Source organism: Trachinotus anak, unplaced genomic scaffold, assembly GCF_046630095.1.
Source record: "Trachinotus anak isolate AG129_WGS33_773 ecotype Australia unplaced genomic scaffold, CSIRO_AGI_Tana_v1 ptg000002l, whole genome shotgun sequence".
Taxonomy (NCBI): Eukaryota; Metazoa; Chordata; class Actinopteri; order Carangiformes; family Carangidae; genus Trachinotus; species Trachinotus anak.
In genome coordinates this window covers 15,604,068-15,630,344 of record NW_027273853.1, presented here as the reverse complement: position 1 = coordinate 15,630,344, position 26,277 = coordinate 15,604,068, and the positions used below count along the sequence as shown (strand labels likewise).

The window sequence follows — 26,277 nt, the reverse complement described above, 5'->3', positions numbered from 1 at the left end:
CTCAACTGAGTAAAAGAATGGAACAAATGCAGTAGGTGGACCATGGCCTTGTGACATGTTCATCTTCACAAGTGTCTAAATCATACTATATATTCGGTCTGAAAATCTTATTTTTCTTTAAACAGTTTTAAACGGATAGGTAAACTGAATTTGTTTCCAATGCAGATTCACTTCGCTTTTACAAAACCTGTAAAATGACTCATTAGGCTTATATCACTAACACCAAGAAAATTACTCTTGATTTAGAAAAAAACATATTTAGAGAGTCAACAAATCAGTCATCATAATAGGTATTTTTAGAGGAGCATAAGTGATAGACATCGTGAAACTTAATATGGAAGACTGGTAGAGTGTATGGTAATGAAGAGTCTTCTGAGAGGTATGTGTGCAGGAGAAAGGGGTAAGGAAAGTGGGAGGAGGGTGAAAGGAATGTCTCCAGAGTGTGTCACATTCCAGCCCTCTGCGGGATACTGTGTTTATTTACTTCGCTCACCGGCGGAAATGAGGTCAGAGGTGATTGCTGTAGTCTGTTATCTGTGCTACAACAAAGGGATGAGGGGATGAGGGATGACACACATTTAGGCCAACATCACACAGATGTTCGTCTCAGGATTCACATGTGGGCTGTAGCTCACATTAAACATGAACACCACTGTAAAGCTACAGGATTTACCTAACTAAGACCGATAGTTATGCTGAAAGTTTTGAACAGTAGTTGTCAATAATTGGTCATTCTTTAAATTCATGTTAGGACATATTTCATGTCCCCATAGTGAGCTCTGTCTCAAATTGGGAGGAAATAGGTCACAACAGACACATTTTGTCTGTCATCACACACACACAAATACATGCAATCATGTGTCTCATGAATGGTAGCACAGCTTAAAAATGACTGAACCATGGATGGCAGGAAAGATGGAAGGAGAGATGTAAATCAAGCTCAGAAACAAAGACAGTTCTCAGTGATGCACCTCAATGCTCAGGGGAACAGACAGACCGCTGATATCATCTCTATTGTCCCTCTGTCTGTGCCTCTCCCTTCTGAATCAACATGAATTAACCCAACTACTCCTGTCACTAGGCAGGAGACTATTTGACATTAAAATTGGAAAAGAAGAGTGGAAGCTTGGGTCATCATACATCCTGTACACAAACCAATTAGAGTCAACTCGCATTGTTAGTTTTAAGTCTGCTGTATGGCAGCATGTTGGCTCTAAATTAGGAAAACAAGAGCAATACAACTAAGAGGATAAAGATGGAAAAGAAAAAATGTGCTTCACCACCACAATGACTCCTACAGAGCTATATATTACATGTGAGTCCTCAACGTGGTTTCAGAGGCCTTGTGACTGTTGTGGTCTGTAACTGCACTCTCACTTTTATGAGGGAGTTTTCCTGGGTTGGACCAACATGATTACACATTTGATTTCCTGGTGAGTGAACCTGGTGCAATGACTGTCACCTCCTGATCTAAAATGACCTAATCCACAGCCTTAAATGGAGACAAGGTTTACCATAATCATAATTAACGTCATATGGATTTTGCATCATAACACCATGACAATGTAGATGGACAAGGAGACGAATGGATCACTATATGTGAATAGCTGCTGAGCAAGTGAATAAGGTGTTTTCCTTTACATATCCCCTCTAGTTACCGAAGGTGAGGAGTCTAATATGCTTTGCATGTACATTACATAATGATGATTACTTGTGTGCTTACCTGGTGAAATCACCTTTAGCCTCCTGTTGAAAAGAAAGGGAAAGAGAAAAGTAGTAAGAGGAAATTTTACCTATACGGATATGTGACCATAAAATTTGTGTTTATGTTCTGTTCTTTTTATAGGTGAACATGCAGTCAGGTCTGCTGCGCTGGAATCAGAGAGAAACATTACACCTCCATCTAGAGTGGAACCTCTCAAGGCCCACAGAGCAGATACCTGATACTGTGCATCTGCACCTATGCAGAGGGCACACACACTCACACAGAAACACATGCACACAGGCAAACCAATCAGCCCAGTCTAAGTGTAACATGACCTCACAGTTAATGGACTAACCTACTCTGATAAAAGGGAAGGGAGAAAGAAAGTGCTGGAGCTGAGAAGAAAAACAGGTATCTGGACAGACATCCACACCTACACATACACACACAGACATACACTCTATCTTACTTGTAGAATATAGGAGGCCAATTCGAAGACAACATCACTGTCCACTTCAATAAGCTCCTGCAATAAAAGGAGAAAGGAGAAGAGAGGACGGGGCATGAATGAAACATTTTCTTTCTGCTGGCATCAAGTAATTAAAACATACTGTGCTGATGTTCGGGAAGAAAAATGGACGTGCTTCTGATCATCATCCACTTCTCCAAGATGGGTTGGTTGCTCCTTTCATCTTCCCACCACTCCCCCTCTGTTTTTCCTCTCTCCCTTCTCTAATTTCATGACCTCTTCATGTGGATGGAGCTCAGAGATTAGAGGCAAAGTGAAGGGGGTTGGGAGAGGGGGTTTAGGGGTTGAGGGTAGGCATGGATGCTCCGGTTACTGAGAACGCAAAATATTTTTTAAAGGTGTTTGTTTTTTTAAATTGCATTACTGTTTTTTTTTAGTTTCTAAGACTGGAGAATCTGGGAGAAAGGGGATGGAGAAGGAAGGAGGCAGAAAGGTGCAAGCATGGATAATTCAATGTGTGTGTGAGAGATTCTGGGCTGCATTGAAATTTCTTTAACTGAACAATAATCAGTGTTTTATGTTATGTACTTACACATCCACCCCTCATGTGCTTGTATATATGCAGATATATATATGTAGACACAAACACACACACACACGACTATGCTATGTGTGCATTGAAGGGGGGAAGGATAAGGGTTAGTGGGCAGTGAGTAGTGGGTCAAGCATGCCAGGAATGTTCCCTTCACAATCCACCTCTTAATTGGCTGGGAGATCAGACAGCCAGGATGAAACACTAGACAGAACAAACCCACCCTGGGTGGTACATCAAGGGTGGCTAAAAATCGTCACACACTGTGTGTTTTTCTACTGTATAGATTCCCACCGCACACCAGAAAATGTTACTCACTACTTACACAAACAGTTACCGCAAATCCTGAGCTACTATGTTGTATCGGCTGCAACATGTTTACTTAAACTCCTTTGCCTGTGTCCCTCTGGGGTTGTCAGGGTCATCTATCACTGGAACTAGTAGGGAGATCATTTGTACTTCACACTGATGTCTGGCTAATCTTCTTATCAGGGGTGACATCTGATAGATGGCCAGATAGAGGTCAGCTGTCTTCTTCAAGGACATTTTAAAAGAGCTACTGGTGTGACTAAACCAGATACCTTCTGTTTGTGGGACAGTCTCTGTCAGACTACTTGGTTACACAGTCACTGCCACTCAAGTTTCAGCCTTTTAATGGTGGGAATTGAGGAACTGTCCAAATTGTCTGAACCATCGGCATCATATGCCCCCAAGCTTATCAGTTCCTTTTATCTCTGCATGTTTTTCAGAGCCAGGTGGCAGTATACGCTCACTGCACAAGTTGGATAGGGCTCTGCAAATTAGACAAGGGCCCCACCTCCCTGTTAAAGCAGGTGTCAATGTTTACAGCTACGATGAGAGTATGAGGCAGAACTATCCTTCAGGTCACGAAAAAAGAAAAGAAAACAGCATGAGAGTGAATTGTGGGAAGGTTAAGTTGATGTGCATCTGTCTCTATCTGTCTGTCTGTCTCGCTAATTTAGCTGGGCAGTGTGTTAATAATAAAGCTGCAGCCATAGCCTGTAGGCTTATGTTTACATTGTATAGCCAAAGCTAATTATATTATATTGACTAATCACCAGTGTTATCTCGTACTGTCTTATCATTTCTACCATTCATTATTTATGTTAATATTCACTTATCTGAAGATTCTATAGAACTGATTCTCTTTAATAAATACTATTTGTTTATACCTCATTCTGTTCTGCGTATGTTTCCTTATTCTTAGACTGACAGATGGAGCAAGCTGTTTTAAAGGAGGGGGGATTGTGCCGGTAGCACTGGGATGTGAGGTGACATTGTGCCAAAAACCTGTGTAGTCTCCTTATTTTTCCAGAAAACTCAGCAGGAATCATTAAGGGAATCAATGAAGAATCAGGCTGATAAACAAAATCAATGATGGAACTGGTATCAATAAAAACTTATCAATGCCCATCCCTATTGCTAACTGGTATGGTAAGACCTAAATTTGCATATGGTGCTTAAAATGAGAGTCTGTAACAACTTGGCTTAACCTATACAACCTTAAGCCTCCAATGTAAATGTTCTCAAGGTTTGATTACTAATTAAAAATGTCAGATAAGCAAGGATGCCCTTATATCATTTGTATACAAGCTCTGTTTTACACTAAACTTTTCATCCTTTCAAAACTTCGAACATCATAAGTAAGAAATGCTAGCAGTGTGCCCATTCATTAATGATACACTATATTAAAATGTATTGAACTTGAATTTGATTAAACTTATTGACACTTTCAACACAGAAAATAATGGGTCTTATGACATTATCTTCAACTTTTTTTGGGACATTTCTGGCCAGTTATTTTCCTTCAGGACACATACGCCATCTTCTGGACATAAAAAATTGTACATTAGACAATTAGACATTGTACACTAACCAGGCTTCAGCATATCTAGCAGGTAGACTAATGACAAAAGAAATGAGTTGGTAACTGTAAGGTTATCAACTCACTACTACTGGCAGAATGTGAAGCAGTTAACCAAACAAGACAGTCTCCCCTTAAACAAACATACAATTTGTACATTCTCTGAATGTGATGTTTTCAGTCACTAAATATAGAAAACGCATCTATATTTGTCTAATACTTCCATGTGCCCTTTGCCTTCGGGAATATTATATGTGCAACTTGCTGTTAGTGTCTATTTCATTTTGTAGTTTAAATAGCTGAAATAAATATGCTTCAACACTGACAGATGGCAGTGAATGTGTCAAATTATTCACTAGTTGCTGGAATGTGGTGCAGCACATAACATGATAGGTAACAGCTGATGCAAATGGTTCATATTTTCTGCTTCACCAAATCAGAGTGGCACACCGAAGCCCAAGCTGGCCTCTTGGGGCATCTCTTCATTTAGAACCAAAAATGGGCTAATAAAGTGGCATGCTTCTGACGACATGAAGGCCCCTACTCCACATAATCATAGTGCTCCAGCCCAGAAGCAAACCTTGGTTTTAGATACAAAATTTCAAAGTATCCCTACTGCCCACATTAGCAGCACTTCAGAATAAACAATACATTCCTCCACTGTCAAAAGAAAACTGTGTTGGCAATTTACATTATGGAAACAAAGTAAAAGAGTTTACCTTGTAGATGATGGACTTGGCATTAAGAAAAAACAGCTCAATAGTGGCATTGTCCTTCAGGTAGGATATACTCTCTATGTAGAATCTGAAAACATAGAAGAAAAAGCCTCAATAGATTTGCAACAGTAAAGGGAACAAGGGCATTAGTTGACCTTGAATCCTAAAATGAATCCTATGAATCCTATAAAGAAGATCAGTGAATTGTGTATTTGCTTCAGAAACAAAAAGAAGGACAGATCCAACATGCAGGCTATGACTGATGTGACAGAAATGGTGCAATGACCAAAGTGACCAAAGGGGGGCACACTACACCAAAGGCTGACCTGCATACCAACGTCCTTTCACTTCCCCTTAAACCAGTTCTCTCTCTCACCATGGCGGCTGGCCATGATCCACTATTAGTTTGTAAGTGTGCGCACATTCCACAATCTGAATGTGCGCACACACTCACAGGCAGATTGAATGTGCACATGATGCACTTCACACATTGTCTACCTCTCTGCATCATCAGCAGTGTGTACTGATTCCACATGCACATACAGTACTAACACACACACACACACACAAACACACACAGAGTCACATACTGGAAAGAGAAGCACAGTAACCCACTTCTGCAGAGCAGTGAGCAGGGAACTAACATAATAACGCAGTCTAAATTTAGCTCGTGAATGCATGCAAAGCCAGAGGCGAGCAAGGATGATACAGTAGGAAGCTATTCATTGTCAGCTCCTCTCTGTTGGAAATGTACATCAAAAAGATGCTATATAGTACAGATGCTCTCACGTGCCCCTACTTATTTTTTGGTGATGTCTTTTCTCAAACCTCCCATAGAATCAGCATAGAATTGAGCAGTGGAGCATATAGTCACATGTACACACACACACACACATTAAACACTCAGTATATGACTTCATGTATCCCTGTAAAAGTGCATAACATGACCTAAGCACATGTTCCCATGAACATACTTAAATGAATGCGTTCGTGTGTGTGCGCATATGAGTGTGTATCGGTATTGAGCGAGAGGGATTGTAGGAGGATCAATATTGGAGGGCTTAAATCGTGTTACCCATTGAGCTGCAAGAGAGAATGAGAGGAACCTTGTCAATATTCAGTGGGAACATTTAATTAAAACCACAGTGTTGATGAGCCATGCACACACACACACACACACACATGCACGCTGCCAGCACAGCAGCTGGAATGCAAAGAGGTACCCACTGAATCAGCGGGAGGTGGGCATCTGCCTAGCATTTACAGGGAACATGAGCCTAACAGAAATACCACATAAGCATGCAAACATATGACACAAATGCACCTGTACAAAGACACACACGTACACACAAACACACAAAAATCCTTATGATAAACAATATGTTCAGACTGATAATGGATTCAGGCCTGACATTTGGGGCTGATTGTTGTTCTATTACAGCCCTGAAACTGCATATTTGTGTTGGCTATGTGTGCCTAAGAAGTAAGGTAAGGATGTGTGTGTGTCAGAGAGAGAAAAGGGGGCGGGGGGCTTTGGGGGTGCAGTCAGTGTGACATTTGGAGAGATTGAGGTTAGAGATTGAACTGAACTGCAGGAGAGAAATGGGGCGATGAAGCCTCAAAATGGTGTCAAAGTTCACAGCGTCACAGTGCCACTACCACATCCTCAAACACCTATTAGTCTATGCAAATACACACATGCTGACCCTCCCCCTGACCACCCCAACACCTCCTCCACAGAAACACACATGCATGGCTGATTTATATGGTTCTATATCTAAGATAGAGACAGGGGAAATGTTGGAGCTGGTTAAAACAGTAGTAACAGCAACCAAATATACTTATCTGCATCTTTTGATAGCAACACTGTCACAATGTACAATGAGGCCATTGTTGATTAAATAGGCTTTCAATAGGTCTATGTGCCAAGGAAATGATTTCGATATACAGCAGTCTCATTGTGTCATTACTTGAGCCATAAATGTCAACTGGAAATGACAACTCTAGTGACATTGTTTAGCACCGTTAATGTGCGTCACGTTACTATGTACGTTGCTAACCAACTCTCAGTCCCTGGGGTGTATATGACATCATTGAGATATGGTGGGTACAGAGAACAACCACTGGGCCCCTCACAAAGCCTTGGCTTTGCCTTTCAGGTTCTTACTGAGAGTGCCTGTGTGTGTGTGTCTGTGTGTGTGTGGGAGGGCTGTGCATTTTGATTTGAGGATAAGAAAGATCAGAAAATCTCTTCTCAGGTCAGGTGCCTTTTTCTTTCTATGTCAATAGCCTAGTGAAGATAAAGCAACCACGCACAAACAAAAAAACACACACACACACAAACACGCACTCTCTGTATTTCTATCACATCTACACACATGATCCAGGGCCTGTGAGTGAGTCAGGACTGTTTTATATATGAGTGGGGCCATTGTGTGAACAGAACAAAGGGCTTGGTGAGGAGTGTGGGACTGTGGGGTTATTTCATAACCCTGTCACGACAGGTCATAGAAGACTTGGCTTTTAACTGAGGCGATGACTCGAATTCAGCAACAGCAATAATAAGAACCCATTGCATGGGGTTATGCCTTTTCATAAGTTGAGTTAAATACTGGAATATTTTTTACCCTGTTTAGCATTAAATTCATAAGTGAGTCTGCAACTGTTTTTTGCTTCTACATGTAAGTGCACAGAAATGATAAGGCTTCTCTCCTCATGGGAAAGCATTCTGCTGTCTTGTTTAGAGTATAGCACTTTGTAGTCACCATGAGGCTATGTGATGGGATTTGCATGCAGCGCATACTGATGAGGTCTAAGAGGCACATGATTGGCTGAGAGGCCCCCGTGGCGGGAGTTAAACACTGAGGTCAAAGCAATTTCATTGGGGCCTGTCATAACTAACCTTGTTAATCTGCTCCTATTACCACATGAATGCATGTGCATAAACAAATACATATACAGACACAACACTCTCCATCTTTCTTCCTCTCTCCAACTTACATTCAAAGAACATCTCCAAAAAGAGACCGTGGTATGTGTGAGTGAAATGCTTTATTACTGAGGAAAAACTCACCTGACACAGAAGTAGAGGACGATGGGACCGGACTTCTTGGGGAACTCATGTTCTAGTACCCTGCGGTCCAACTGCAGCCAGCTAAAATGGCCCCTGATGAGACAGAAGCGCAAAACAATCAATCAGTGCTAATATTCAGAGATGTCTGAATAGCCAACAAGGATACACAAAAGCCTCATCTCATGACACTGAATATTTCCTCCTGAAGACTTAGCATTTTGGTTTTTCTGTTACCATTCCTTCCCTTCTATTTCCCCCACTTCTCTCCCCCTCGCCTCTGATTTCTCTCTCCCTCTCCAACAGAGAGGAAAACTGCAGAGACAGCTTGTCACCCTGGTAACCCTACATGGTCTCCTGAGCAACTGAGCAACATCTCTCTCAAAGTCGCCCTCCTTCTGTCTCTGTCTCTCAATCTCTTCCTTACCCCACCCCAGCCCACTCCCCCACACACACAGTGTCTCGACCACTGAGCAGTCAGATCTGAGGCGTCTGCTCCCCCCAGGCACACCTAACAAATCTACACACCATAGAATTAGCCCTGGGGGACTAAGACTGCAAAGCTGATGTTGCTTTACTGGACTGACATTGGCTACAGAATGTGTCTCAGCCGTGTAAATGCCATAGAGCAGAGGCCAGTCTTGCTTGACATCATCGGGTGCAGGAGATGAAACAAAAAAGAGAGATGCAAAGGCCATGGAAAGGTTTGCTTCTATGTAAATCATTTGTGTGTCTGCATGACTAGTTCTGTACTGTAATGCTGTGGCACTTCTGTCTTTCTAGGTTATAAAACAGAGTAAAGTCAATTTTGCATTTCAAGCACAGTTCTCATAACAAGCCCTCTGGCAGACATAGCCTCATAACCTTTTGCTGGCGCAGGGATCTGTTTCCCATACAATGACTTTAGTTGGTACTGAACTAACATGATATGATACATACAAAAATTAATATTACATTATTCATTTATTATTTAGGGTATAACACCAATAATAATAAAAATAGCAATATATATGTTATATAATAATATAATAATCCATTTGTCCACATTTGTACAGCAAGGCTATTGAATATTTTTAGGTTATGGTGACTTTTCATGGTGACTACCTTCCTTTGACTGCATCTTCTGTCATTAATGATGTAGTCACCAGGAACTAAGCTTCTAACCACAGCTGCAGTTCAAACTACACAACTTTTTACAGCGAAGGTTTGGTGGAACTATGTTTTTTTGGGAAACGTGTCGCTTAAAGATGATTTGAATTATATAAGTTACCAACGTAGTTACCACGATAGTTCAAACTATGGTTTTGGGAAACACTTGCACAATAACTGCATGGTTCCAACTATGTTGTTATCATATTTAGCGTCTATGCTTTTGGGAAACAGACTCCAGAGCAGGACAATCATAGCCTCATCCTAACATTGCAATCCTTTATAACTAGGGAATTTATCAGACATCAGTTTATGGTTGTTTATTCATAGAATATCTAGTTTTTGAAGGTAATTGTCAACAATTTTAAATCTAGGACCCATTTCATATCTTAACAAGCCTGTGCAGAACAACAAACAACATAGTTAAGTATATAAAAGCACACTGGACCTCAGGAGAAAAACTGCAGCCAACAGCCACATTTTACAGCAAAACTCAAACAATGTACTGGCAAGTTTTCATTGTGGCACTTCTGTACATGGTGCAGCATCTTGCTAATGTTAACTCAGTATCTCAAGTATCAAGTATCTGACAATAGCTCTTGCCTGTTCAACAGTTTTCTGTTGACATATGCTAAAAAGGTCAACAAAAGGGCACATACAGTTTAAGGAGTAGTCGTGGAAGAGTCATTTCACATTTTAAATCATAATCCCAAAATAGAAAGTAATTAAATGTAGTTGGGCTTTTTTTTAAGTAACCGAAAATCAAACCTGCAACTACATATTATACTTAAAACTTGACTGAAAAACAATGACAAACCCATTCTAACAAACAGAGGAAAATGGAGAAATAGTGCTGGGTTACTGACTATTGCTACATTGTTACTACATCATGTGCTTTTCAAGGGTATTAATATTTGAATGTGACTTACGTTTCATCTGTGTATGCAATTCCAAAGTACTCCTTCTCCTTGAGGTTGAAGTGAGAGGCCACAAGGTCCAGCAAATCCTTAGCCATCAGCTTGGGCTGCAGGAAGACAGACATATTGGTATTGCTCTCCTTATGTATGTTTATAACTTGTCTTGTGTATGAATGTAGTGGTTTATCACACTGTAGTTTAATTGGAACAAGTACATGTGGTAGAGTTGTATATTAATGTATTCTATCAGCTATTGATTTACTGCAATGACTAAGCATTCTGACAAACACTGGGGAAAAGAGCAAGAGAGGAGGAGATAAATGAGAGAGAGCGCGTGAGAGAGATGAATGGAGTGTGTGGATGTTGCTGACAGTGCAGGTACCCTGCCCTTCCCCTCCCTCTCTCCTTTCCGCCTCTCTGACCCACACCTCTAATGCAGAGTCATGGCTCTGGGCTGAACAACTGTACTGCAGGGAGAGGGCTGCAGCTAGCACAAGAGCTTGCAAGCTAGTTAATACTGCGGAATACTGTCTGAGCAATACTGTATGTGATGACAAGCTTCACTCATCACAACACTCAGAGCATGCAAAGCATCTTAAAGCCAAGCAGAGGCCGGGGACTGCTGCCATATGCTGCTGGTTTGTGACATCCTGGGTAACAGAAGCATGCCCCACCCTGAGGTTAACCATGGGTGTGCCTCACTGCCTACATTTTCATTACACATACACACACACACAGACACAAATATACATGCATATATGCACACATGAACCCATGCACAGAATGCAAGCAATCCACTCGGGAGGAACATATGTGCTGCAATGTATACATACAGGATGGAGGAGGACAAGAGGAAAACAGACTATGTATGTATAAACACACAGACACACACACACACACACACACACACACAGGTACTGTATAGTGCTGGAATATATTTTCACCCAGTGGTGTATTAGTGTGCACATTCTTAATAATCTCCCCCTGAGGTCCTGTGCTATCTGCTCACTGCACAGCTACAACTTCAGTGACAGAAGCTACTAGGAGCTATTTTAAGCCAAGAAGGTGATGTCATGCAGAGAGCAACTATACACACACACACGCGTGCGCATGCACGCACGCACACATCTCCAGTGACCTAGATCTCATATAAGCGCGACGCCTACAGTGATCCTGCTACACAAAAAGGCTCTGGAGAGAACAGAAGTGATAGAGAGAGCTTGAGGAGAAGCTAACATATAGGTTGACTGTGCCTTCTGACATTCAAATCCAAGTGACTTATGAACCAGATGATGATGTTAAATACAGAACAGCAGGGCTACTGTGCTAAATGATTCAGCTGTTATGCCGCTTTGGCATACGTCTGCTTCTGTTAAATGCATATTTACATCAAGAATAATAAACTCACCTCTCTTGCTTATAGAATGGTTACATATAGTTTAATATGGCACGAGCAGTGATTGATGTGCTGGCCTATGTTTAAGTCCTGATCTGTCTGACTCTGAAGTCCCATCCACAAAGGCTCTTATTAGCTGTGTTGTTTCTCCAATTGGGAGAGCAGCCATTCATGAGAGCAACACAAGGCCTCTTTGAAGTGCTCAAAACATTTTAGATGTGGAAATTTTAGGTCTAGTAGCAGGCTATCTTTATAGTATTAGCAGTAATACATGTTTTGGTTCAGTCTGAGGTACATTACAGTGGTGGTCTCTTATTACCACACAGCAGTCAACTGCCTTGGCAACAATATCAATTAAACATTATCCATGCCACCGCAGCATAACAAACAGTTAGCTGGGTGACAGTGACACATGGACACTGCAGTAACCTGTTGGAAATATGTCATGGAGATAAAATAAAAACACCCAGATATACCGTTGAATATTGGAAGCAAATGACTGAAGATGAAAAAGAACAAGGCAAGGACTTTTGCGAGGTTAGGCTGAGCTTCTTGCCTCAACATTGTTGTGAATACCAAGCAGACTGTAAAAATCACATGGACTGACCCGATCATATAATTGAGTTAGGCTCTCTCCTCAAGTGACGACTCAGCCTCTCCTCACACATGCACATATCCTGACACTACAGCCATCTGTGAGCTGGCAGATACATGACGGACATGTTTTAATGTTGTGGAAGATACCAACAACAACAGAGACAATGAATGACAGGTAATATAGTAAGTGATATGGCACACTAAACACACACACAATAACAGAGACACACACTCCAGACATATTCAGAAAATCTATATATATACATATATATATATATATATATATATATATATATATATATATATATATATATATACACACACACTCAGTATGGAGTCATCTATCAGACAAGACAATAAAGCTTCCTGCTAGCTTAGGCAGCATTACCACTAATAGACATTTAGCCTGTGCCTCCTCAGCAGCACAGGTAATTAACAGCACAAGAGTTACAAGGAGGTGCTGGTGAAGCGGAGACATGCTGGAGCAAACCCACAGACAAGTGACAAACACACAAGAGAAGCTCACTGACCTGGCTAGCAGCAAGTCACGGCCCAATCTCTGCAAACAGCTAGTCAGGCCCAAGGTACCTTCTTGGTTAGATTTATGAGACACTAACTGATTTATCAGTGTCAGTCCTTAGAGTCCAAGGTTGGGTAAGGAAAGGCTTTAGCCACATGCCTTTTATTAACTGTATCATCATCAAAGTTTGGTTATGATATCTCAACTAACACTTTGGCTACAGACTTATGCTGTAGCACTTCTCTGTCATGGTAAAATATCAGGCATCTTCCACTGGCATGGAAGCTTACTGCTTAATACTCCATTCTCTCTTCACCCTCCACTAGTCTGGCATTAGGGAGTGATAGCCATATGACTGGCACATATTTTCACCTAGTGATGTATTTGGTGGTTAGCTTCAATCTTTACAACCTGGTCAATAGGTGTGTTGGCCCTCTGGTACATAGTTCCCTGCCAATGAGGCATTGCTCCATAAACAGACCACAGAGGACACGCTATCAAAGGTAGGAGGAAGGGGATAAGGAAGAGGAAAAAGGTGAACAACGCTTCTGGGATTAAACAGCTGCTCAATGTTACAAGCCAGTGACAGAGAAGAAGTGAGATCCAGCCTTTCGGAGGCTAGCTAGCTGGCTCGCTGGTGTGCTTGGCGTGGCGACAGGAACTTAAATGAAAACCTCAATGGGACAGACCTGACCACAGTGCTGTCAAATGATCAATGAAGACATGAAATAGCCAAGTGGAGCATGTAATACTGGAGCACTGCCTGTTTGCCCTGCTTATGAATTATGATCATCCCTTTAAGAAATCCTTTTTTCTTTTGCAAATTAGTGAAGGACTTGACTGCTTTTTAGTTGACTTAAAAACTAAGAATAACATCCTAATTCTCTGTGGTCCTGGTAACAACTCATTGGCCTACTGTGCATCCGCCCAACGGAGAGAAGCGGGGACAGGGGGCTGAAGACAGAGAAAGAAACAGTATGCTGATTTAAATGGCAGTGATTTGTTAATAACATCCACTCTTCCAGTCTTTTTGTTATGCCTCTCTCTTGCTAATACCATTGCCAAACTTTAAAGATACCATTTGCTACCACTGTGTATATCATGTGGTAAACAGAAAAGACTTTCTCACTTAGAACTTGTCCTAAAGTACCTGTAAATCTCTTTACCTAAGACAACGATTACTGTAATGTTTTTATTCTACGCTTCAACTCTCTTCTTGTTTATTTCCTTGTTATTTCCTTCCCTGGTGGCCAAGAGGATGAATAATGAGCGGAAGAGGGGATGGATGGATGATGAGATATGGAGCAGCTGTGGTTGTATTTAGAGATTCAGAAGGAGACACAACCAGGGAAAGGCAGGTAAAGGCAAGCAAGAGGCTGAGTGAGAAAAGAAGATATGGAGAGTGAAGAGTGGAAAGTCGGAGAGACGGAGAGAGAAAGAGAGGGAGTGTAGAAGAGGAGCAGAACGAAGTACCACTTTGAAAGAGAGGATCAGTTCTGGCAGAGTAATCAAATCAGAAAGTCAGCAGACCTTTCCTCGGCTCCCCCCTCCATTTTCTCCTCTCTATTCCCTTCACTTCAGTGTCATCTCCTGTCTCTCCATTCCTGCGCTCACATCTCGCTTTTCTCTCTGCCTCTCAATCTCCTGAGTTTCTGTGTCAGTCTTTCTATTCTCCACTTGCTCCTCTTCTCCTGTTCCAGGGCAATTACCTTCTTTTGTCTTTCTCTCTTTCCAGAGGAATTGAGTAAAGGTCAGACCTAAGACGAGCTTGGGAGGTTAGGAAGAGTAGACGGAGCTTCTTACGAATGCTTTGGTACTTGAAGCCAAACAATGAAAGGTTTTATAGATGATCAAAATGAAGCACCATATAATATAAAAAAACAAATAAGACAAGCAAATATATAGATTACTGAGGCATTCTGGGAAGGGTCAGGAGGGATGAAGAATGACCACTGAAGCATGAGTTTGGGGCAAGTAAAAGTTTATGTTTAGGGCATGAGTGGGGCTTTGCTCTGTTTCTCAGTGCATACAGGGAGAGCATATTAGGGCAGGGTCTGCGGTGCTCACGCCTGTGTGTGATTTTGTGTGTGTGTGGAGAGATCAGGTGAACATCAAGAAAATGCAAAGTCACCAACTGCCGACCACATTTCCCTTGGTCAGCAGTAATCGGGTCCCTCAGGACACCAGACATTTCTTCTCCCTCGATCTAAGGAAATGCGAGTCTAAAAAGAGAGAGGGAGGAAGAAGAGAGAGAGAGAGAGAGGGCGGGAGGAAGAGAGAGACTCACCTGTACAAGGAGCTCCAGCTTCCTGTCGTCCAGGAGATGGACCTGACATCGCCTCCCCTCTGTCATCTGAGAAGCAGAGAAAAAAAGACAGGGGATGCTTGTTAATATGTATTACATCTTACAATGATGCCGATCAAAGGCAGTCTTTTGTATGGGTATTCACTGATGCCAGGCATAGGAGGAAAACTACTTTAAAACTATACTTGATAGACATATATTCCAGTTCACCAAATCAAACAAGAACATGATGCATCCCCACGTGTATTATGTATGGGAGACTTGGAGTGTTTATGTCTGTGTGAAGTCTTAACAAGGTTAACTGAGCAAACTACACACAATGAGCCAGTAGAGACAACGTTCTGCGCTGCTCTCTTCTTCATGGAAATTTGCATGGAAAAAAGCAGGAAATCCATAATCCATCAGTGGACAATGACCACAGTGAGCAAAGCTGCCTGCTGACAATGTTCATTCGAGTGTTTGTCTGTGTTGTTGATACAAGGTTTGCAGAATAGAGCTGCAAAAAAAAAAAAACAACTGATAATATCCATCTGCCAAGTCCATCCGTAAACAACGAAGCAGGTGCAATGATGAAACAGTCAACTGTGGGAAATGTGTGCCACAAATTAGACCAAACATTTCACATGACAAAGCCATTTCTCCAAACCTGTCTGAAAGTTTGCTACTGATCAAATTCAAACAAATACGAGATAAGGATTAAACATTCACAGCAGGAATAGAGTTAGACCGCCAAGAAAAGATGTACAAATTGTGCCAGTGTTCAGCATGCTGGTGTATGTTTGTGTGTATGTGTGTCATGGTGTTTTCAGCACATGTGGAGTTTCTCCACGATTCAACAGGAAGCGGGGACCCTGAGGAACACAAACACCCCCCTGGCTCCTCCCACACTTCCCTCACATCTGGGAGATGGGGGGAGAGGGGGTGGTGTGTGTGTGTGGGTGTGTGGAGGGGTGGGATGTAGGGGTAAGAAAAACTGGAGAAGGAGAGAGAAGAGAAAGGGAGAGAGAGATCTGCATTGTCAAACATTCGATGAGCACTCCCATCAAAGCACAAATGACATAAACATAAGCACAAGCGTAACCGGTTTGTAACTCTTCACCAAATGAAGGATCATATTGGCCACCTGAGGCTCCAGCAATTTGGTAAGGGTGTGTCCAAAACATGAGTATAACCTACACCAACTTTCTCACCACTCCTGCTGGCACTGAGGTGGGAGGTTGGAGGTGAGAGTTTAGCAGAGAGATGAAAACACCAGAAAAAGAGAGGAAAAGAAGTGACAGAGTTGTGTCTCAACACTCATCCCTGTGTGAACTCTGACTACTGGTGTGTGTGTGTGTAGGTGTGTGGATGGTGTGTGTGTGTGTGTTTGTGTGTGTGTGTGTGTATGTGGCTTCTAGCTACTTTGAAGGTTTCAGTTTACCCTCCCAGTCACCATTGATCTCCTGTGGTTCGGGGGTTTAGATTGGGTGCACCTGTGCACACAGTCAGTGACACACACCCTTACATTTTCCAGCGTTGTCTTTTGTTTTCATCTCCCGTCTTAGAGTTACATTACCTTTCCAAAATGTTCCATGTTTATACTGTATACAGTGATTTTAATTACTACCATGACTACTGAGCAGTAGTTCAGTGGTGCAAACACAATCCATAATAACTATATATAGATAATACAAGAACCCTAATGTGGCAGGTATATAAAAAAAAGTTAGTACAAAGTTACTAGACTGTATGCAAACATGTAATTTCTGAAAACATTTCTCTGGGTCTTTCTCCATTATCTCCATCACTGATCATGTGGTAGAAGAGTATACTGACAGTATACTGACTAAAAATATCCTACTAAAGTATCTTGTCTGTAGAATACTTTAAACTGCAATGCAGACAGTGTACACACACACACACACACGAATACACACTCTCTCACTGGCACTCTGCTTCAGGCACCTGGGAATAGTACAAACCTTAATGTCAAGGTAACAAATCACTGCCTGCAGGCTAAAATTAGGCAGCCCAATCCGGCAGAAACAGACGCTTATCGGTTTTAGTCATAAAATTCACTTCGTGGTATTGGACACATGCTACTGAGTCTCTATCTGCCATGAAACCGAAGTTTCTATGAATAGCTTGTTGTCATCAAACCGGGTTGAAAAAACAGAAAAATGTGGAGTATTTTAAGTTCATGTGATGTTGCTGCACCATGTTGCGCCATGTATAGTACAATGAGATTTATAGCACCAGACTGAGCTCTGATGCGTGTTGTAAACATTATATTACAATGTTGTTCAGTTGACAGTAGCAAAGGCTTAAAAAAAAAACACGAGGTCTAGTCCCGTTTGTGATTCATGCTCAGTGTTTCACACCAACATTTCTCACGCATTGCTAGTCAGGGTTGAATTGGCTGACCAAACTACCTCCTCGGCCCTGACTCACCGACAAGACATGAAGAGACTGAAGGGAGATGAAAATGAAGAATGTAACCCAACACTACAGTGTAAAGCAGCCATGTTCACAAACGTCTCATTATATCGCCACAATTACAGAGGTGCACACAGACAGCTGTCAGTGATTCCTGGTCAGTGTCGGCAGTGCAGCGACGTTATCATTAGTTCCTTACCTTGCAAACAAACGCTCCCTGCGAGGCTCCCACACAGAAAAAAACGGCTCCAACAACACAGACAAAAAAAAAAAAAAAAAAAATCCGATTTATTAATCCCAGAAAGACACGAGTCGTGTTACTGCCAGAAAATCATCAGAAAACACCCCCTTTCCCGGCCGGCCTAGGGGAGGAGGCACATCAGCATCCATGTTAGTGACCATTAGTGAGTCAGAAGCGACGCAGCTCGCCGCGCATCCGCCGCGTCCTCCACACTCCGCAGAGCCGCTGCCTCACATCCCCGCCGTCCAAGCTACAGATAAACGGCGACGGCGCAGCGTTTTCCAGGGCTGGCTTCCCTCTCTCATCCCTCCTTCCGAAAAGCGGAGAGCTTCTCACACGGGTCGACCACAGCTCACACACACACTCACACACACACACACCCCTCCTCCTCCTCCTCCTCCTCCTCCACCTCTCCCACTCCCCCTCTCGCTACCGGCACCGTGCACAAACGGTGTGTGGACGTGCGGATAGCAGAGGAGCGTACCAATGGTCAGCAACCGGGGGGCGACCGGAAGAAATGGGTAACAGTCGACCGTATTCCCGGCTGTCCTCACTTGCCAGCTATGTTTCTCTCCCTGTCACCGGAGTTGCTTGGAAAACACGGGAATAATGGAGGCAAGATGTGGGGGCGGGGAGAGGAGGGGATGAGGGGAAATTTTCTGCAGCGGCTCACAGCCATGAGAAACTGCAGACCTCGCTCTCTCCCTCTCACCGCGTGTGTGTGTGTGTGCTTACAAACCCAAACAGACATCCGTGTCTGCAGAGCACACCAATAGTCTGCCGTTAAAAAAAACACTGGTACACGGTTGATAAGTAACAATGAGCAGTGAACACAGTCTACAAATCAGCTGCACATCAATACATTGTACTCTTTGTGGGGGAGGAAGGCTTCCCTGAAGAGACTCTATCCTCATATGACTTTGACCATGTTGTTATATTAAACCTATACCATTTGCATTTTGATAGATTTACATAAGCCTGAAATTAAATACAATTAGATGGTAATCTTTTTTGCAACAAAATATGAGCTTCAGTTGGATTTCTCTCTCTCCAGCTTGTCACTTCCTGTCTGCACATTTAAACACAAATCTCCTTGCTCTCCAGTTTGGCTTGCATGAATGATTTCTGGCCTTCATTCCGCTGCAGCCGTTGGACTGACTTTCTCTCTTTTTTTGTATGACCTAAATTGGGCACTTGTGTTCACCTTACACAGCTGGAGCAGCAGCCGTTGAAACCACAAGTTGTTAACATAACAAAATCAGTCCAGTTTTTGGTACCATAAATAGATATTAATGTGTGCTGTGAAGGCAGGGATAAGCCTATACATAATGTCAATAAAGTCTTTGAATCACCCTGCAGGCATAGGCTAGTCTGTTTTCTATTATTGTATTACAACATGAGTAATCCCCATGTTATGAAAACAGTGTAAGGCCACATGTAGCACATGCACAATATACATACATACTGTATGTCGTATGCATTAAGTTAAGCTGTCAGCACCTGGCAAACTTGACCATTTGTTGTCTAAAGATCATCTTCACTTTTCAGAGTCTGTGTCATAAGTACAGTTTGTGAGCCAAATGCAGTTGCACCGACAGTGGATAATCTTAAAATTGTAGAAATCTTCAAACATACTCTCTACCCGTACAATAAGCAACATGTAGATGCAATTAAGTATAATGTGCTTAGCTTGAACAGTTTTGCTGCTACCATAGCATGTGCTGCAAGCCCAAAATTCAGCTTACTTTGCTGAATGTAGAAGGTCACATGAGAAACGAGGAGGTGTATCCTTTCCCCTCCTGCTGGATTTTTCTGTTTCTGGATATTTTTGGCCTGTTCCAGACACCGGAAACTGGCCTGTCCAACTTAAACGTCTCCAGATGACTCTTTCTTTGGCTTTAATGCATACACCCGTCCCTCCTTCTCTTTCTCCGGTTAAATACATATCTCCCTTTATTGGTTGCTTCCTCAGTTTGCTATCACAAGGGCCCTGTTGTTTGACCAATGCAAGGGAGGGAGGGAGTAGGACACAATGCAGGCAGTGGAGAAACAGGGTAAAACTAACAAAGACGGAAGAGAGGGGCAAAAAAAAAAAAAAATGCAGGAGGAAGGTCCTGGACACTTAAACTTCAAGAGTTTATGAATTATTGTTCCTGTATGGAACAATAATGTGACTACCTCCAGAGAAGCTGAGCGAGAGGGGGGTAAGATTTGCAAAATAAGAGCGAGGGATAAAGGAAGGAGGACAGGAAGCAAAGCAGTGTAGTGAGTGACTGCACAGCTGTTTGTCCAGTGCTCATGCCCCTTAACTTCCCTACACATGATCACCTTTCAAGGACCTACACAGAGTGTTGCCAAGAGGCACAAGGTGAGAAACACTTGTAGGTGTGACATATCTGGGCCCTGACAGAGCCTTGTTATGGAGCCAGTGGGCTTCTATTCCGGGCCGAGGTGTGGTCGTAATGAGGTGCTGATCTGGTGTATTTGTATGGAGTAAGGGTCCAAAGGGGAAAGAATCCAAATGGGTGAGGTGGGTTTACCAGGTGCTGGGTATTAGAGTCAGATTTTAGGGTCGAGCAGGGGACCGGGGGTTGATGCTCTGTGCTGGAAAAGGTAACCTATATTGGTGGAATGTGATATAAACAGCACTGAACGGTTAATTGGAGCAAGATGGAGAATCTCTTTAACCCTGGCTGCGCAACGCTGCGGTAGGCAGACAAGATTGACACACGCACATACTCCATGCTCTCGTTCTCTGTCTTTGTCTGCGTCTCTCCTATATTTATGGAGACTAAACAAACACACACTCTTAAACACGTCACTTTGAGAGCGAGCACAGTCTGACACAAGCAGTCCTATGATGATTTATGACGCTGAGATCATTATGGCTGAATAAGCTCTATGACTCGTCGTCAGCTTTAATGTAACAGTATCTGCATATGGTGCAGATTAGATGTCAACACAAGATTCAGCAAAACATAATGTAGGTTTCAATACTCTAGAGTTTCAGTTCGATGGGTTATTGAAAACCTGATGGAAAAATAATAGCAGGGCCAAATCCTGTCCTCTTCTCCATCTAGCGCCTCATGTAGCAGCAGAGTGAGACGGAGCAGGGAGGGTCATGGAAAGGCAGCCAGGAATGTCTAGAGAAATGACTGACTGCGAGAGATCTGTTTTGTTTGTTCAAGTGTATATATGTGTGTGTGTGTGTGTGTGTGTGTGTGTGTGTGTGCACGCATGTTTTTTTGTGTGTCTGTGAGCTCCACCCTCCCTGCCCGTGAGTGACTTTGGAACTGAAATGTGGTTCCAGTTAGGCCGTTTTTAAAATCAGAAACACACTGGCACTTCAAACAAACAGCAGATATTTCTGTAGCCAGCTCTGCTTTGTTCCCATTTTACTACAAAGCTCCATTCCCAGACTTTACCAAAGATGTTTCCCTTCATTTTTAGCTGGAATCACAACTTTGACTAAAACTGACAGAGGAGACACATGTGAACTTTTAATGGGAAAATTGCTGTGAGATGTTTATAGGCACAATGAAGAAATCAGAAGTAATACTTAACAGTTGATTTTGTGTGATCTAAACTTAAGTTGTGCTGAATCGACACAATTGCCTTCACATTGTTCAACTACTCTGCCATATGCACCCGGAGGAGCCTCAATCCAGGCATCATGGCATCATCTCCTGGCTTCTTGCTGAGAAGGAGACATACAAAAGTTACTTCTTACATCTTCACTACACTTCTACAGCTTGCTGTCATAGCTATATAAATGGGTACGTATATGCAACAGCAGTGACAGCAGTTATGTATTCAGCGACAGAACAAACCATAAAAGGCCTCCTAAATAATATGCAAAATGTAAGCCAATGATTTGCTGTGTGTTATAGAGAGAAAAGTAAAAGGGATGAAGCTAATAGAAGAAGGCAGAGTTACTATTTTGTATCACCACAGTAAATTTGAATATACCCCGTAGTCATAACACTAACAGCCTCGCCTTTTTCTGGACAAATTCCTGATAGGCTGAAATTCTTCTCTTCATTCTTTTCAGATTATCCACTGAAAGGTCACATTTTCTGATCTTAAATTCATTAAATGCATTTTTGAAAGTCCAGCATAACTGTGTCATTGATTTAACAGCGAGTGTTATCTTGTGCTGTAAACTGAAACTCTACTTAGCTGTGAAGTAGTAATAAAAGGCTGTGCAGTCACGACTTTCTTTTTTCCTCATCTATTTGCTTTCCTTTCCTCTCTCTTCCTCTCTAAATCCATAATAAACTCGATCTGTTTTTACAGTTTTTTGTTGTTGCTCTCATTGATGCCAAAACTGTGTGGCAGAAAATAACTGGCTCACATAGATGTACACGCGTGCACAGGCACTCATATAGAGCCTGAAGTTATATTTAATATAAAAAGCTCTAAAACTGGACCACAGCAAATGTCTGCCTTCATGACATACACACAAATAAAAGTCTGAGCAGCACAGAGCGATGATGCTGCGCCACAGTGTGTCGCTTTGAGAGCAAGTCACCACTGGCCACTGTGATTACTCTGCATGCAGGTCATCTGTCCTTAATGCTACCAGCAGTTTGAATGTGTTTGCATTTGTGCTTTTATGACGATGACCTGTATTCAAAATAGTCAAAAAGTATTATGCTACTTTGCCTATTTTCCAAAGGAGGGAGAAACCGGCTTTCTTTCTTCCTCTGGTCAGCTTTGCCCTGGCCTTTACTGACACGGGTTGGACATTCCTTGAATTCCAGACCGAAGAGAGCACTTAGTCGATAAAACCATTATAAGCACCACTGTTGTGTGTGTCTGTGTGTGTATCTTTGTGGGCGTGCCTCTGAAATTGTGGCCATACATCTGCTCTGTGTTTTGCTTGAAATAGATCTGAGGTGATTCAGTAACTGAAGCAGCTTCCGACGAAGGACAGAGGACAAAGTGATGGGGGGGGAGGGGGGATGAGGCAGAGCCCTGACAGTTTAATAAGAAGAGCTGCGAGGTTCAGGGCAGATTGGTTCGAGTGATGTCATGTCTTCAGGACTTTTTATCTCAATGAAACAGTCTCAGTGATCATGGGGGTTGATCTGCAAGGATCTGGCCAGTCAATGTGTGTCTTTGTGTGTGAGTGTGTCATTCACAGGGGAAGGATCTTTTACCCCTACACCTCCTCTCTTCATTTATAATTTACACAGTGAGAAATCATTGTAGACCTGAGTGACCCTGTGTTCACTGATACTGTCAGCAATGTATGCAGAAAGACAGTGTGACGTAGAGAGGGGTATTTGATTCTGCACTGCCTATAGTATTCTGTATCTATAAATATGTGTGTGTGCGCATGGATGTGTGTTTATACACTTTAGTCTGTCTGTAAACCCGCTGAACCTTGTCAATTCACCCTTGACCTCTCTTTATCTCTGTCTTGCTTCTTCTGACTCTCCTTCAGTTTCTCATAAGCAAATAAACAAAACACACACACACATGCACACACAAACTCTCACACACACTTTTATACACAGCTCATGGCCTAAACTCAAGGGCACTGTGCACTGCAGAGCTGTTGAACTCCAGTGGCCTCTATCCCCTATCCTGTGACTGGATAGAATACCAAACACCCTAATCATTTAGCATGCTGAATATTAAACAGTCTGTCTGCAAAGTCCTATGTGTGTCTTTGTGTGTGTGTGTGTGTGTGTGTGTGTTTATGTCACAGTCCTAATATATTCTACTGGCCCTGAGACCAGAACAGCAGGAAAGAGGGGAAAAGGGGTTTTGGGTAAAAACCGCCTAAATCCTCTCTGTTCTTTGCTAATTTTGCCCTTTTGTGTGTGTGTGTGTGCGTGTGTGCGTGTGTGTCCTTCAGGGGCTCCAAGGACCCTCCAGGCTAATTAGGGAGACAGCCACAGAACAACATCACTCAAGGTACCGGCTTTACAGGAGCTCAGTGAGCTTCCATCCACATTATAACTCTTAGATTTTAAAAGCACTACTGAGTGGCATGGACACAACCTCCGCAGTCAAGTGCACACACACACACACACACACGCACACATAAGCCCATGCACATAAATGTTTGACCAGCCTCACTCCCCCGTGCTCTCAAGCCTAAGATGCAAACAAAAGTTGTCATGACAACTTTCTGGAAGATCCAGCCGTCTCTGTCGTGCACTCTTTGCCAGAAATGTAGGGCACCTACAGGAGGAGGCATTGTAAGACAACACCAAGACACTGTGACAGGAAAGGGTATGACCCAGAAGTAAAAGAGGCATGAATTGAAAGTTTCCCTCACAAAGTGATTGGATCCAGCTGATGACAGCATCATGCTCCTTGGACGGTAGACACAGGAACCCTTCGCTCTAAAAAGTCAACATATACAAAGCCAGACCCCCATACCCCCCCAGCTACTCAGGCCTCTATGGCATAAGTGGGTTTATGTGCAAGATCAGTACAGGGAGAGGTAAAAGAAACACAATCACACACTTCAACTGTGAAGACAGGGAGGAAAGGAATTCACAGAGGAAGAGTCTGGAAAGGGTAGAGCAGACAGGCAGAACAGAAAGTGGAAATAAACTGAAGACGAGGCAGGTAGACAAATTGAGGCAATGTGATAAAGAAAACAGAAGCAGCAGAGAGATAAGAAGAGACAGTGTGAACACGCTTCAGACCTTTTCTTCATCTTCCCCCAGGATCTAGTCTGGGGTATTCTAGTGACAAATAGAGGAGTGAAAAAGGGAGCTATATGCCCCTCTACAGGCTCTGTCCTGCAGCCGCCACTGTGCTCTACAGTCGGGATTTATCCCTCCATAGCTTTGGCTCAATGTGACTGTGCTCCATTACTACACACTTGATTCCTCTGAGCCAGGGTAATGAAAAATGACCCAGCTCATCTGCAGGGAAAGCCCTTTGGCAAGTATGTGTGGTCTCTGTGTGTATGTGAATGTGTGTGTGTGTGTGTGTGTGTGTGCAATCCCTCTCGTCCAAAGGGAATCCTGTCATTGTAAAGGTATTGAATGTCTTCCATTTGGCCATTTCACCTTGGGGAGTGCCAGAATATGAAAGCAGGAGGTGGAAAGCTTTTTCTCAGGACATAAAAAAAACAACCTGATCAATCACATAGCAAAGTTACAGATTACAGAGAACTGGGTTCATTCTTTAGCTTTAGTGGTTGAATAATTACTTGAAAGCTTGCACATGGGCACACATGACATCTTTCTACAGTTTTTCTGAGTGTCAAATTCATGCAAGCATACTTTAGCCTACAGGTGTGCATACCAGAGAAACAGAGAGTCTGAAGGCATTCAGTGTTAAAGAAGTCAGAAAAAAAGTCATGAGAGCCTACATGGATTCCTCCAGCTTTCACATTTATCTCTAAATGATGACCAATATGACTTATTAAATATAGTATAGAGTGACTGTACCACCCAAAGGAACAAAGCTGCACCTTGTTCAGACATCAGTGTCATATTTTCCACTCTCATTCATCATTAGTTAGTTTTTTGCAAAACTTTAAACCTCTGTTCGGTAATCACATGTGACCACACTGTTAGCGGATATAATGTCCATACAAACAGAGGATCTGAGAGTCCCTGAGAGGGATTTCCTCAGATATTCACCAGATTCTCCTGGTAATCCTCTGGGATTACCATTCTATACTGAGGCCCTAACCTCTGAACTTAAAACATTATAAACCCTTATATCCTAATCACTGATGCCGCAGTTAAACCCATCACTTCACTCAGTAGAAGAGGACCACCTCCAAAAACCTCATCATGTCCGCTCACTTGTGGCTCTGGCCACAACTCAGACACACTTAGAGGATTTTAGAGGGATACCAGCCAGATTTACGAAGTAGGCCTCTCAACCTTGGCCCAGTGTAACACTGACCAGATATCACAACCGATGTGTTTTTATCATGTTTGACATCTGAAATAGTCTCCAACATCGCAAGTGATATCTGGGAAAGTGTTGATATTTGGCGATTAGTCCTTTGCGATGGCTGTATGGTACGCGTGTGAGGAAGTGAGTGTGAACATGCCTGTAATTAATCAAGTGAGTGGCCATCCGATCAAGTAGCGTGCCATATTCTCACATTACCAGAGAAATTAGATTCTGGCATGGCTAAGAAGCTTATGCTGCACTGTGACTAAGTGACATGGCACGGGGGGGGGGGGGGGGGGGGGGGGGGGGTCGCGCTAAATGTTTAACATGTAACAAGACAGCAAATCTCCAATAGACTACTCAACACATTTATAGCAACAAAATATGAATGACAGATAAAATTTTGATCATGATTTATG

The 26,277-nt window shown here is 42.6% G+C and overlaps 1 protein-coding gene across 8 annotated transcripts in view; it reads right to left on the bottom strand.

Annotated features, from left to right (window-relative positions):
• Positions 1–26,277, bottom strand: part of frmd4a (FERM domain containing 4A) — an 83,447-nt gene that overhangs the window by 19,859 nt on the left and 37,311 nt on the right. For 7 of the 8 annotated variants that reach the window (XM_071501170.1, XM_071501155.1, XM_071501147.1 and 4 more), the window contains exons 2-7: positions 15,304–15,369; positions 10,516–10,610; positions 8,441–8,533; positions 5,371–5,455; positions 2,175–2,231; positions 1,724–1,746 (exon numbers count right to left, since the gene is read on the bottom strand). In XM_071501170.1, the coding sequence (XP_071357271.1) occupies positions 1,724–1,746; positions 2,175–2,231; positions 5,371–5,455; positions 8,441–8,533; positions 10,516–10,610; positions 15,304–15,369 (419 nt within the window). Of the gene's footprint in view, positions 1–1,723; positions 1,747–2,174; positions 2,232–5,370; positions 5,456–8,440; positions 8,534–10,515; positions 10,611–15,303; positions 15,370–17,935; positions 19,331–26,277 lie in introns of those variants that run through there. The other variant, XM_071501179.1, reaches the window with a different exon arrangement.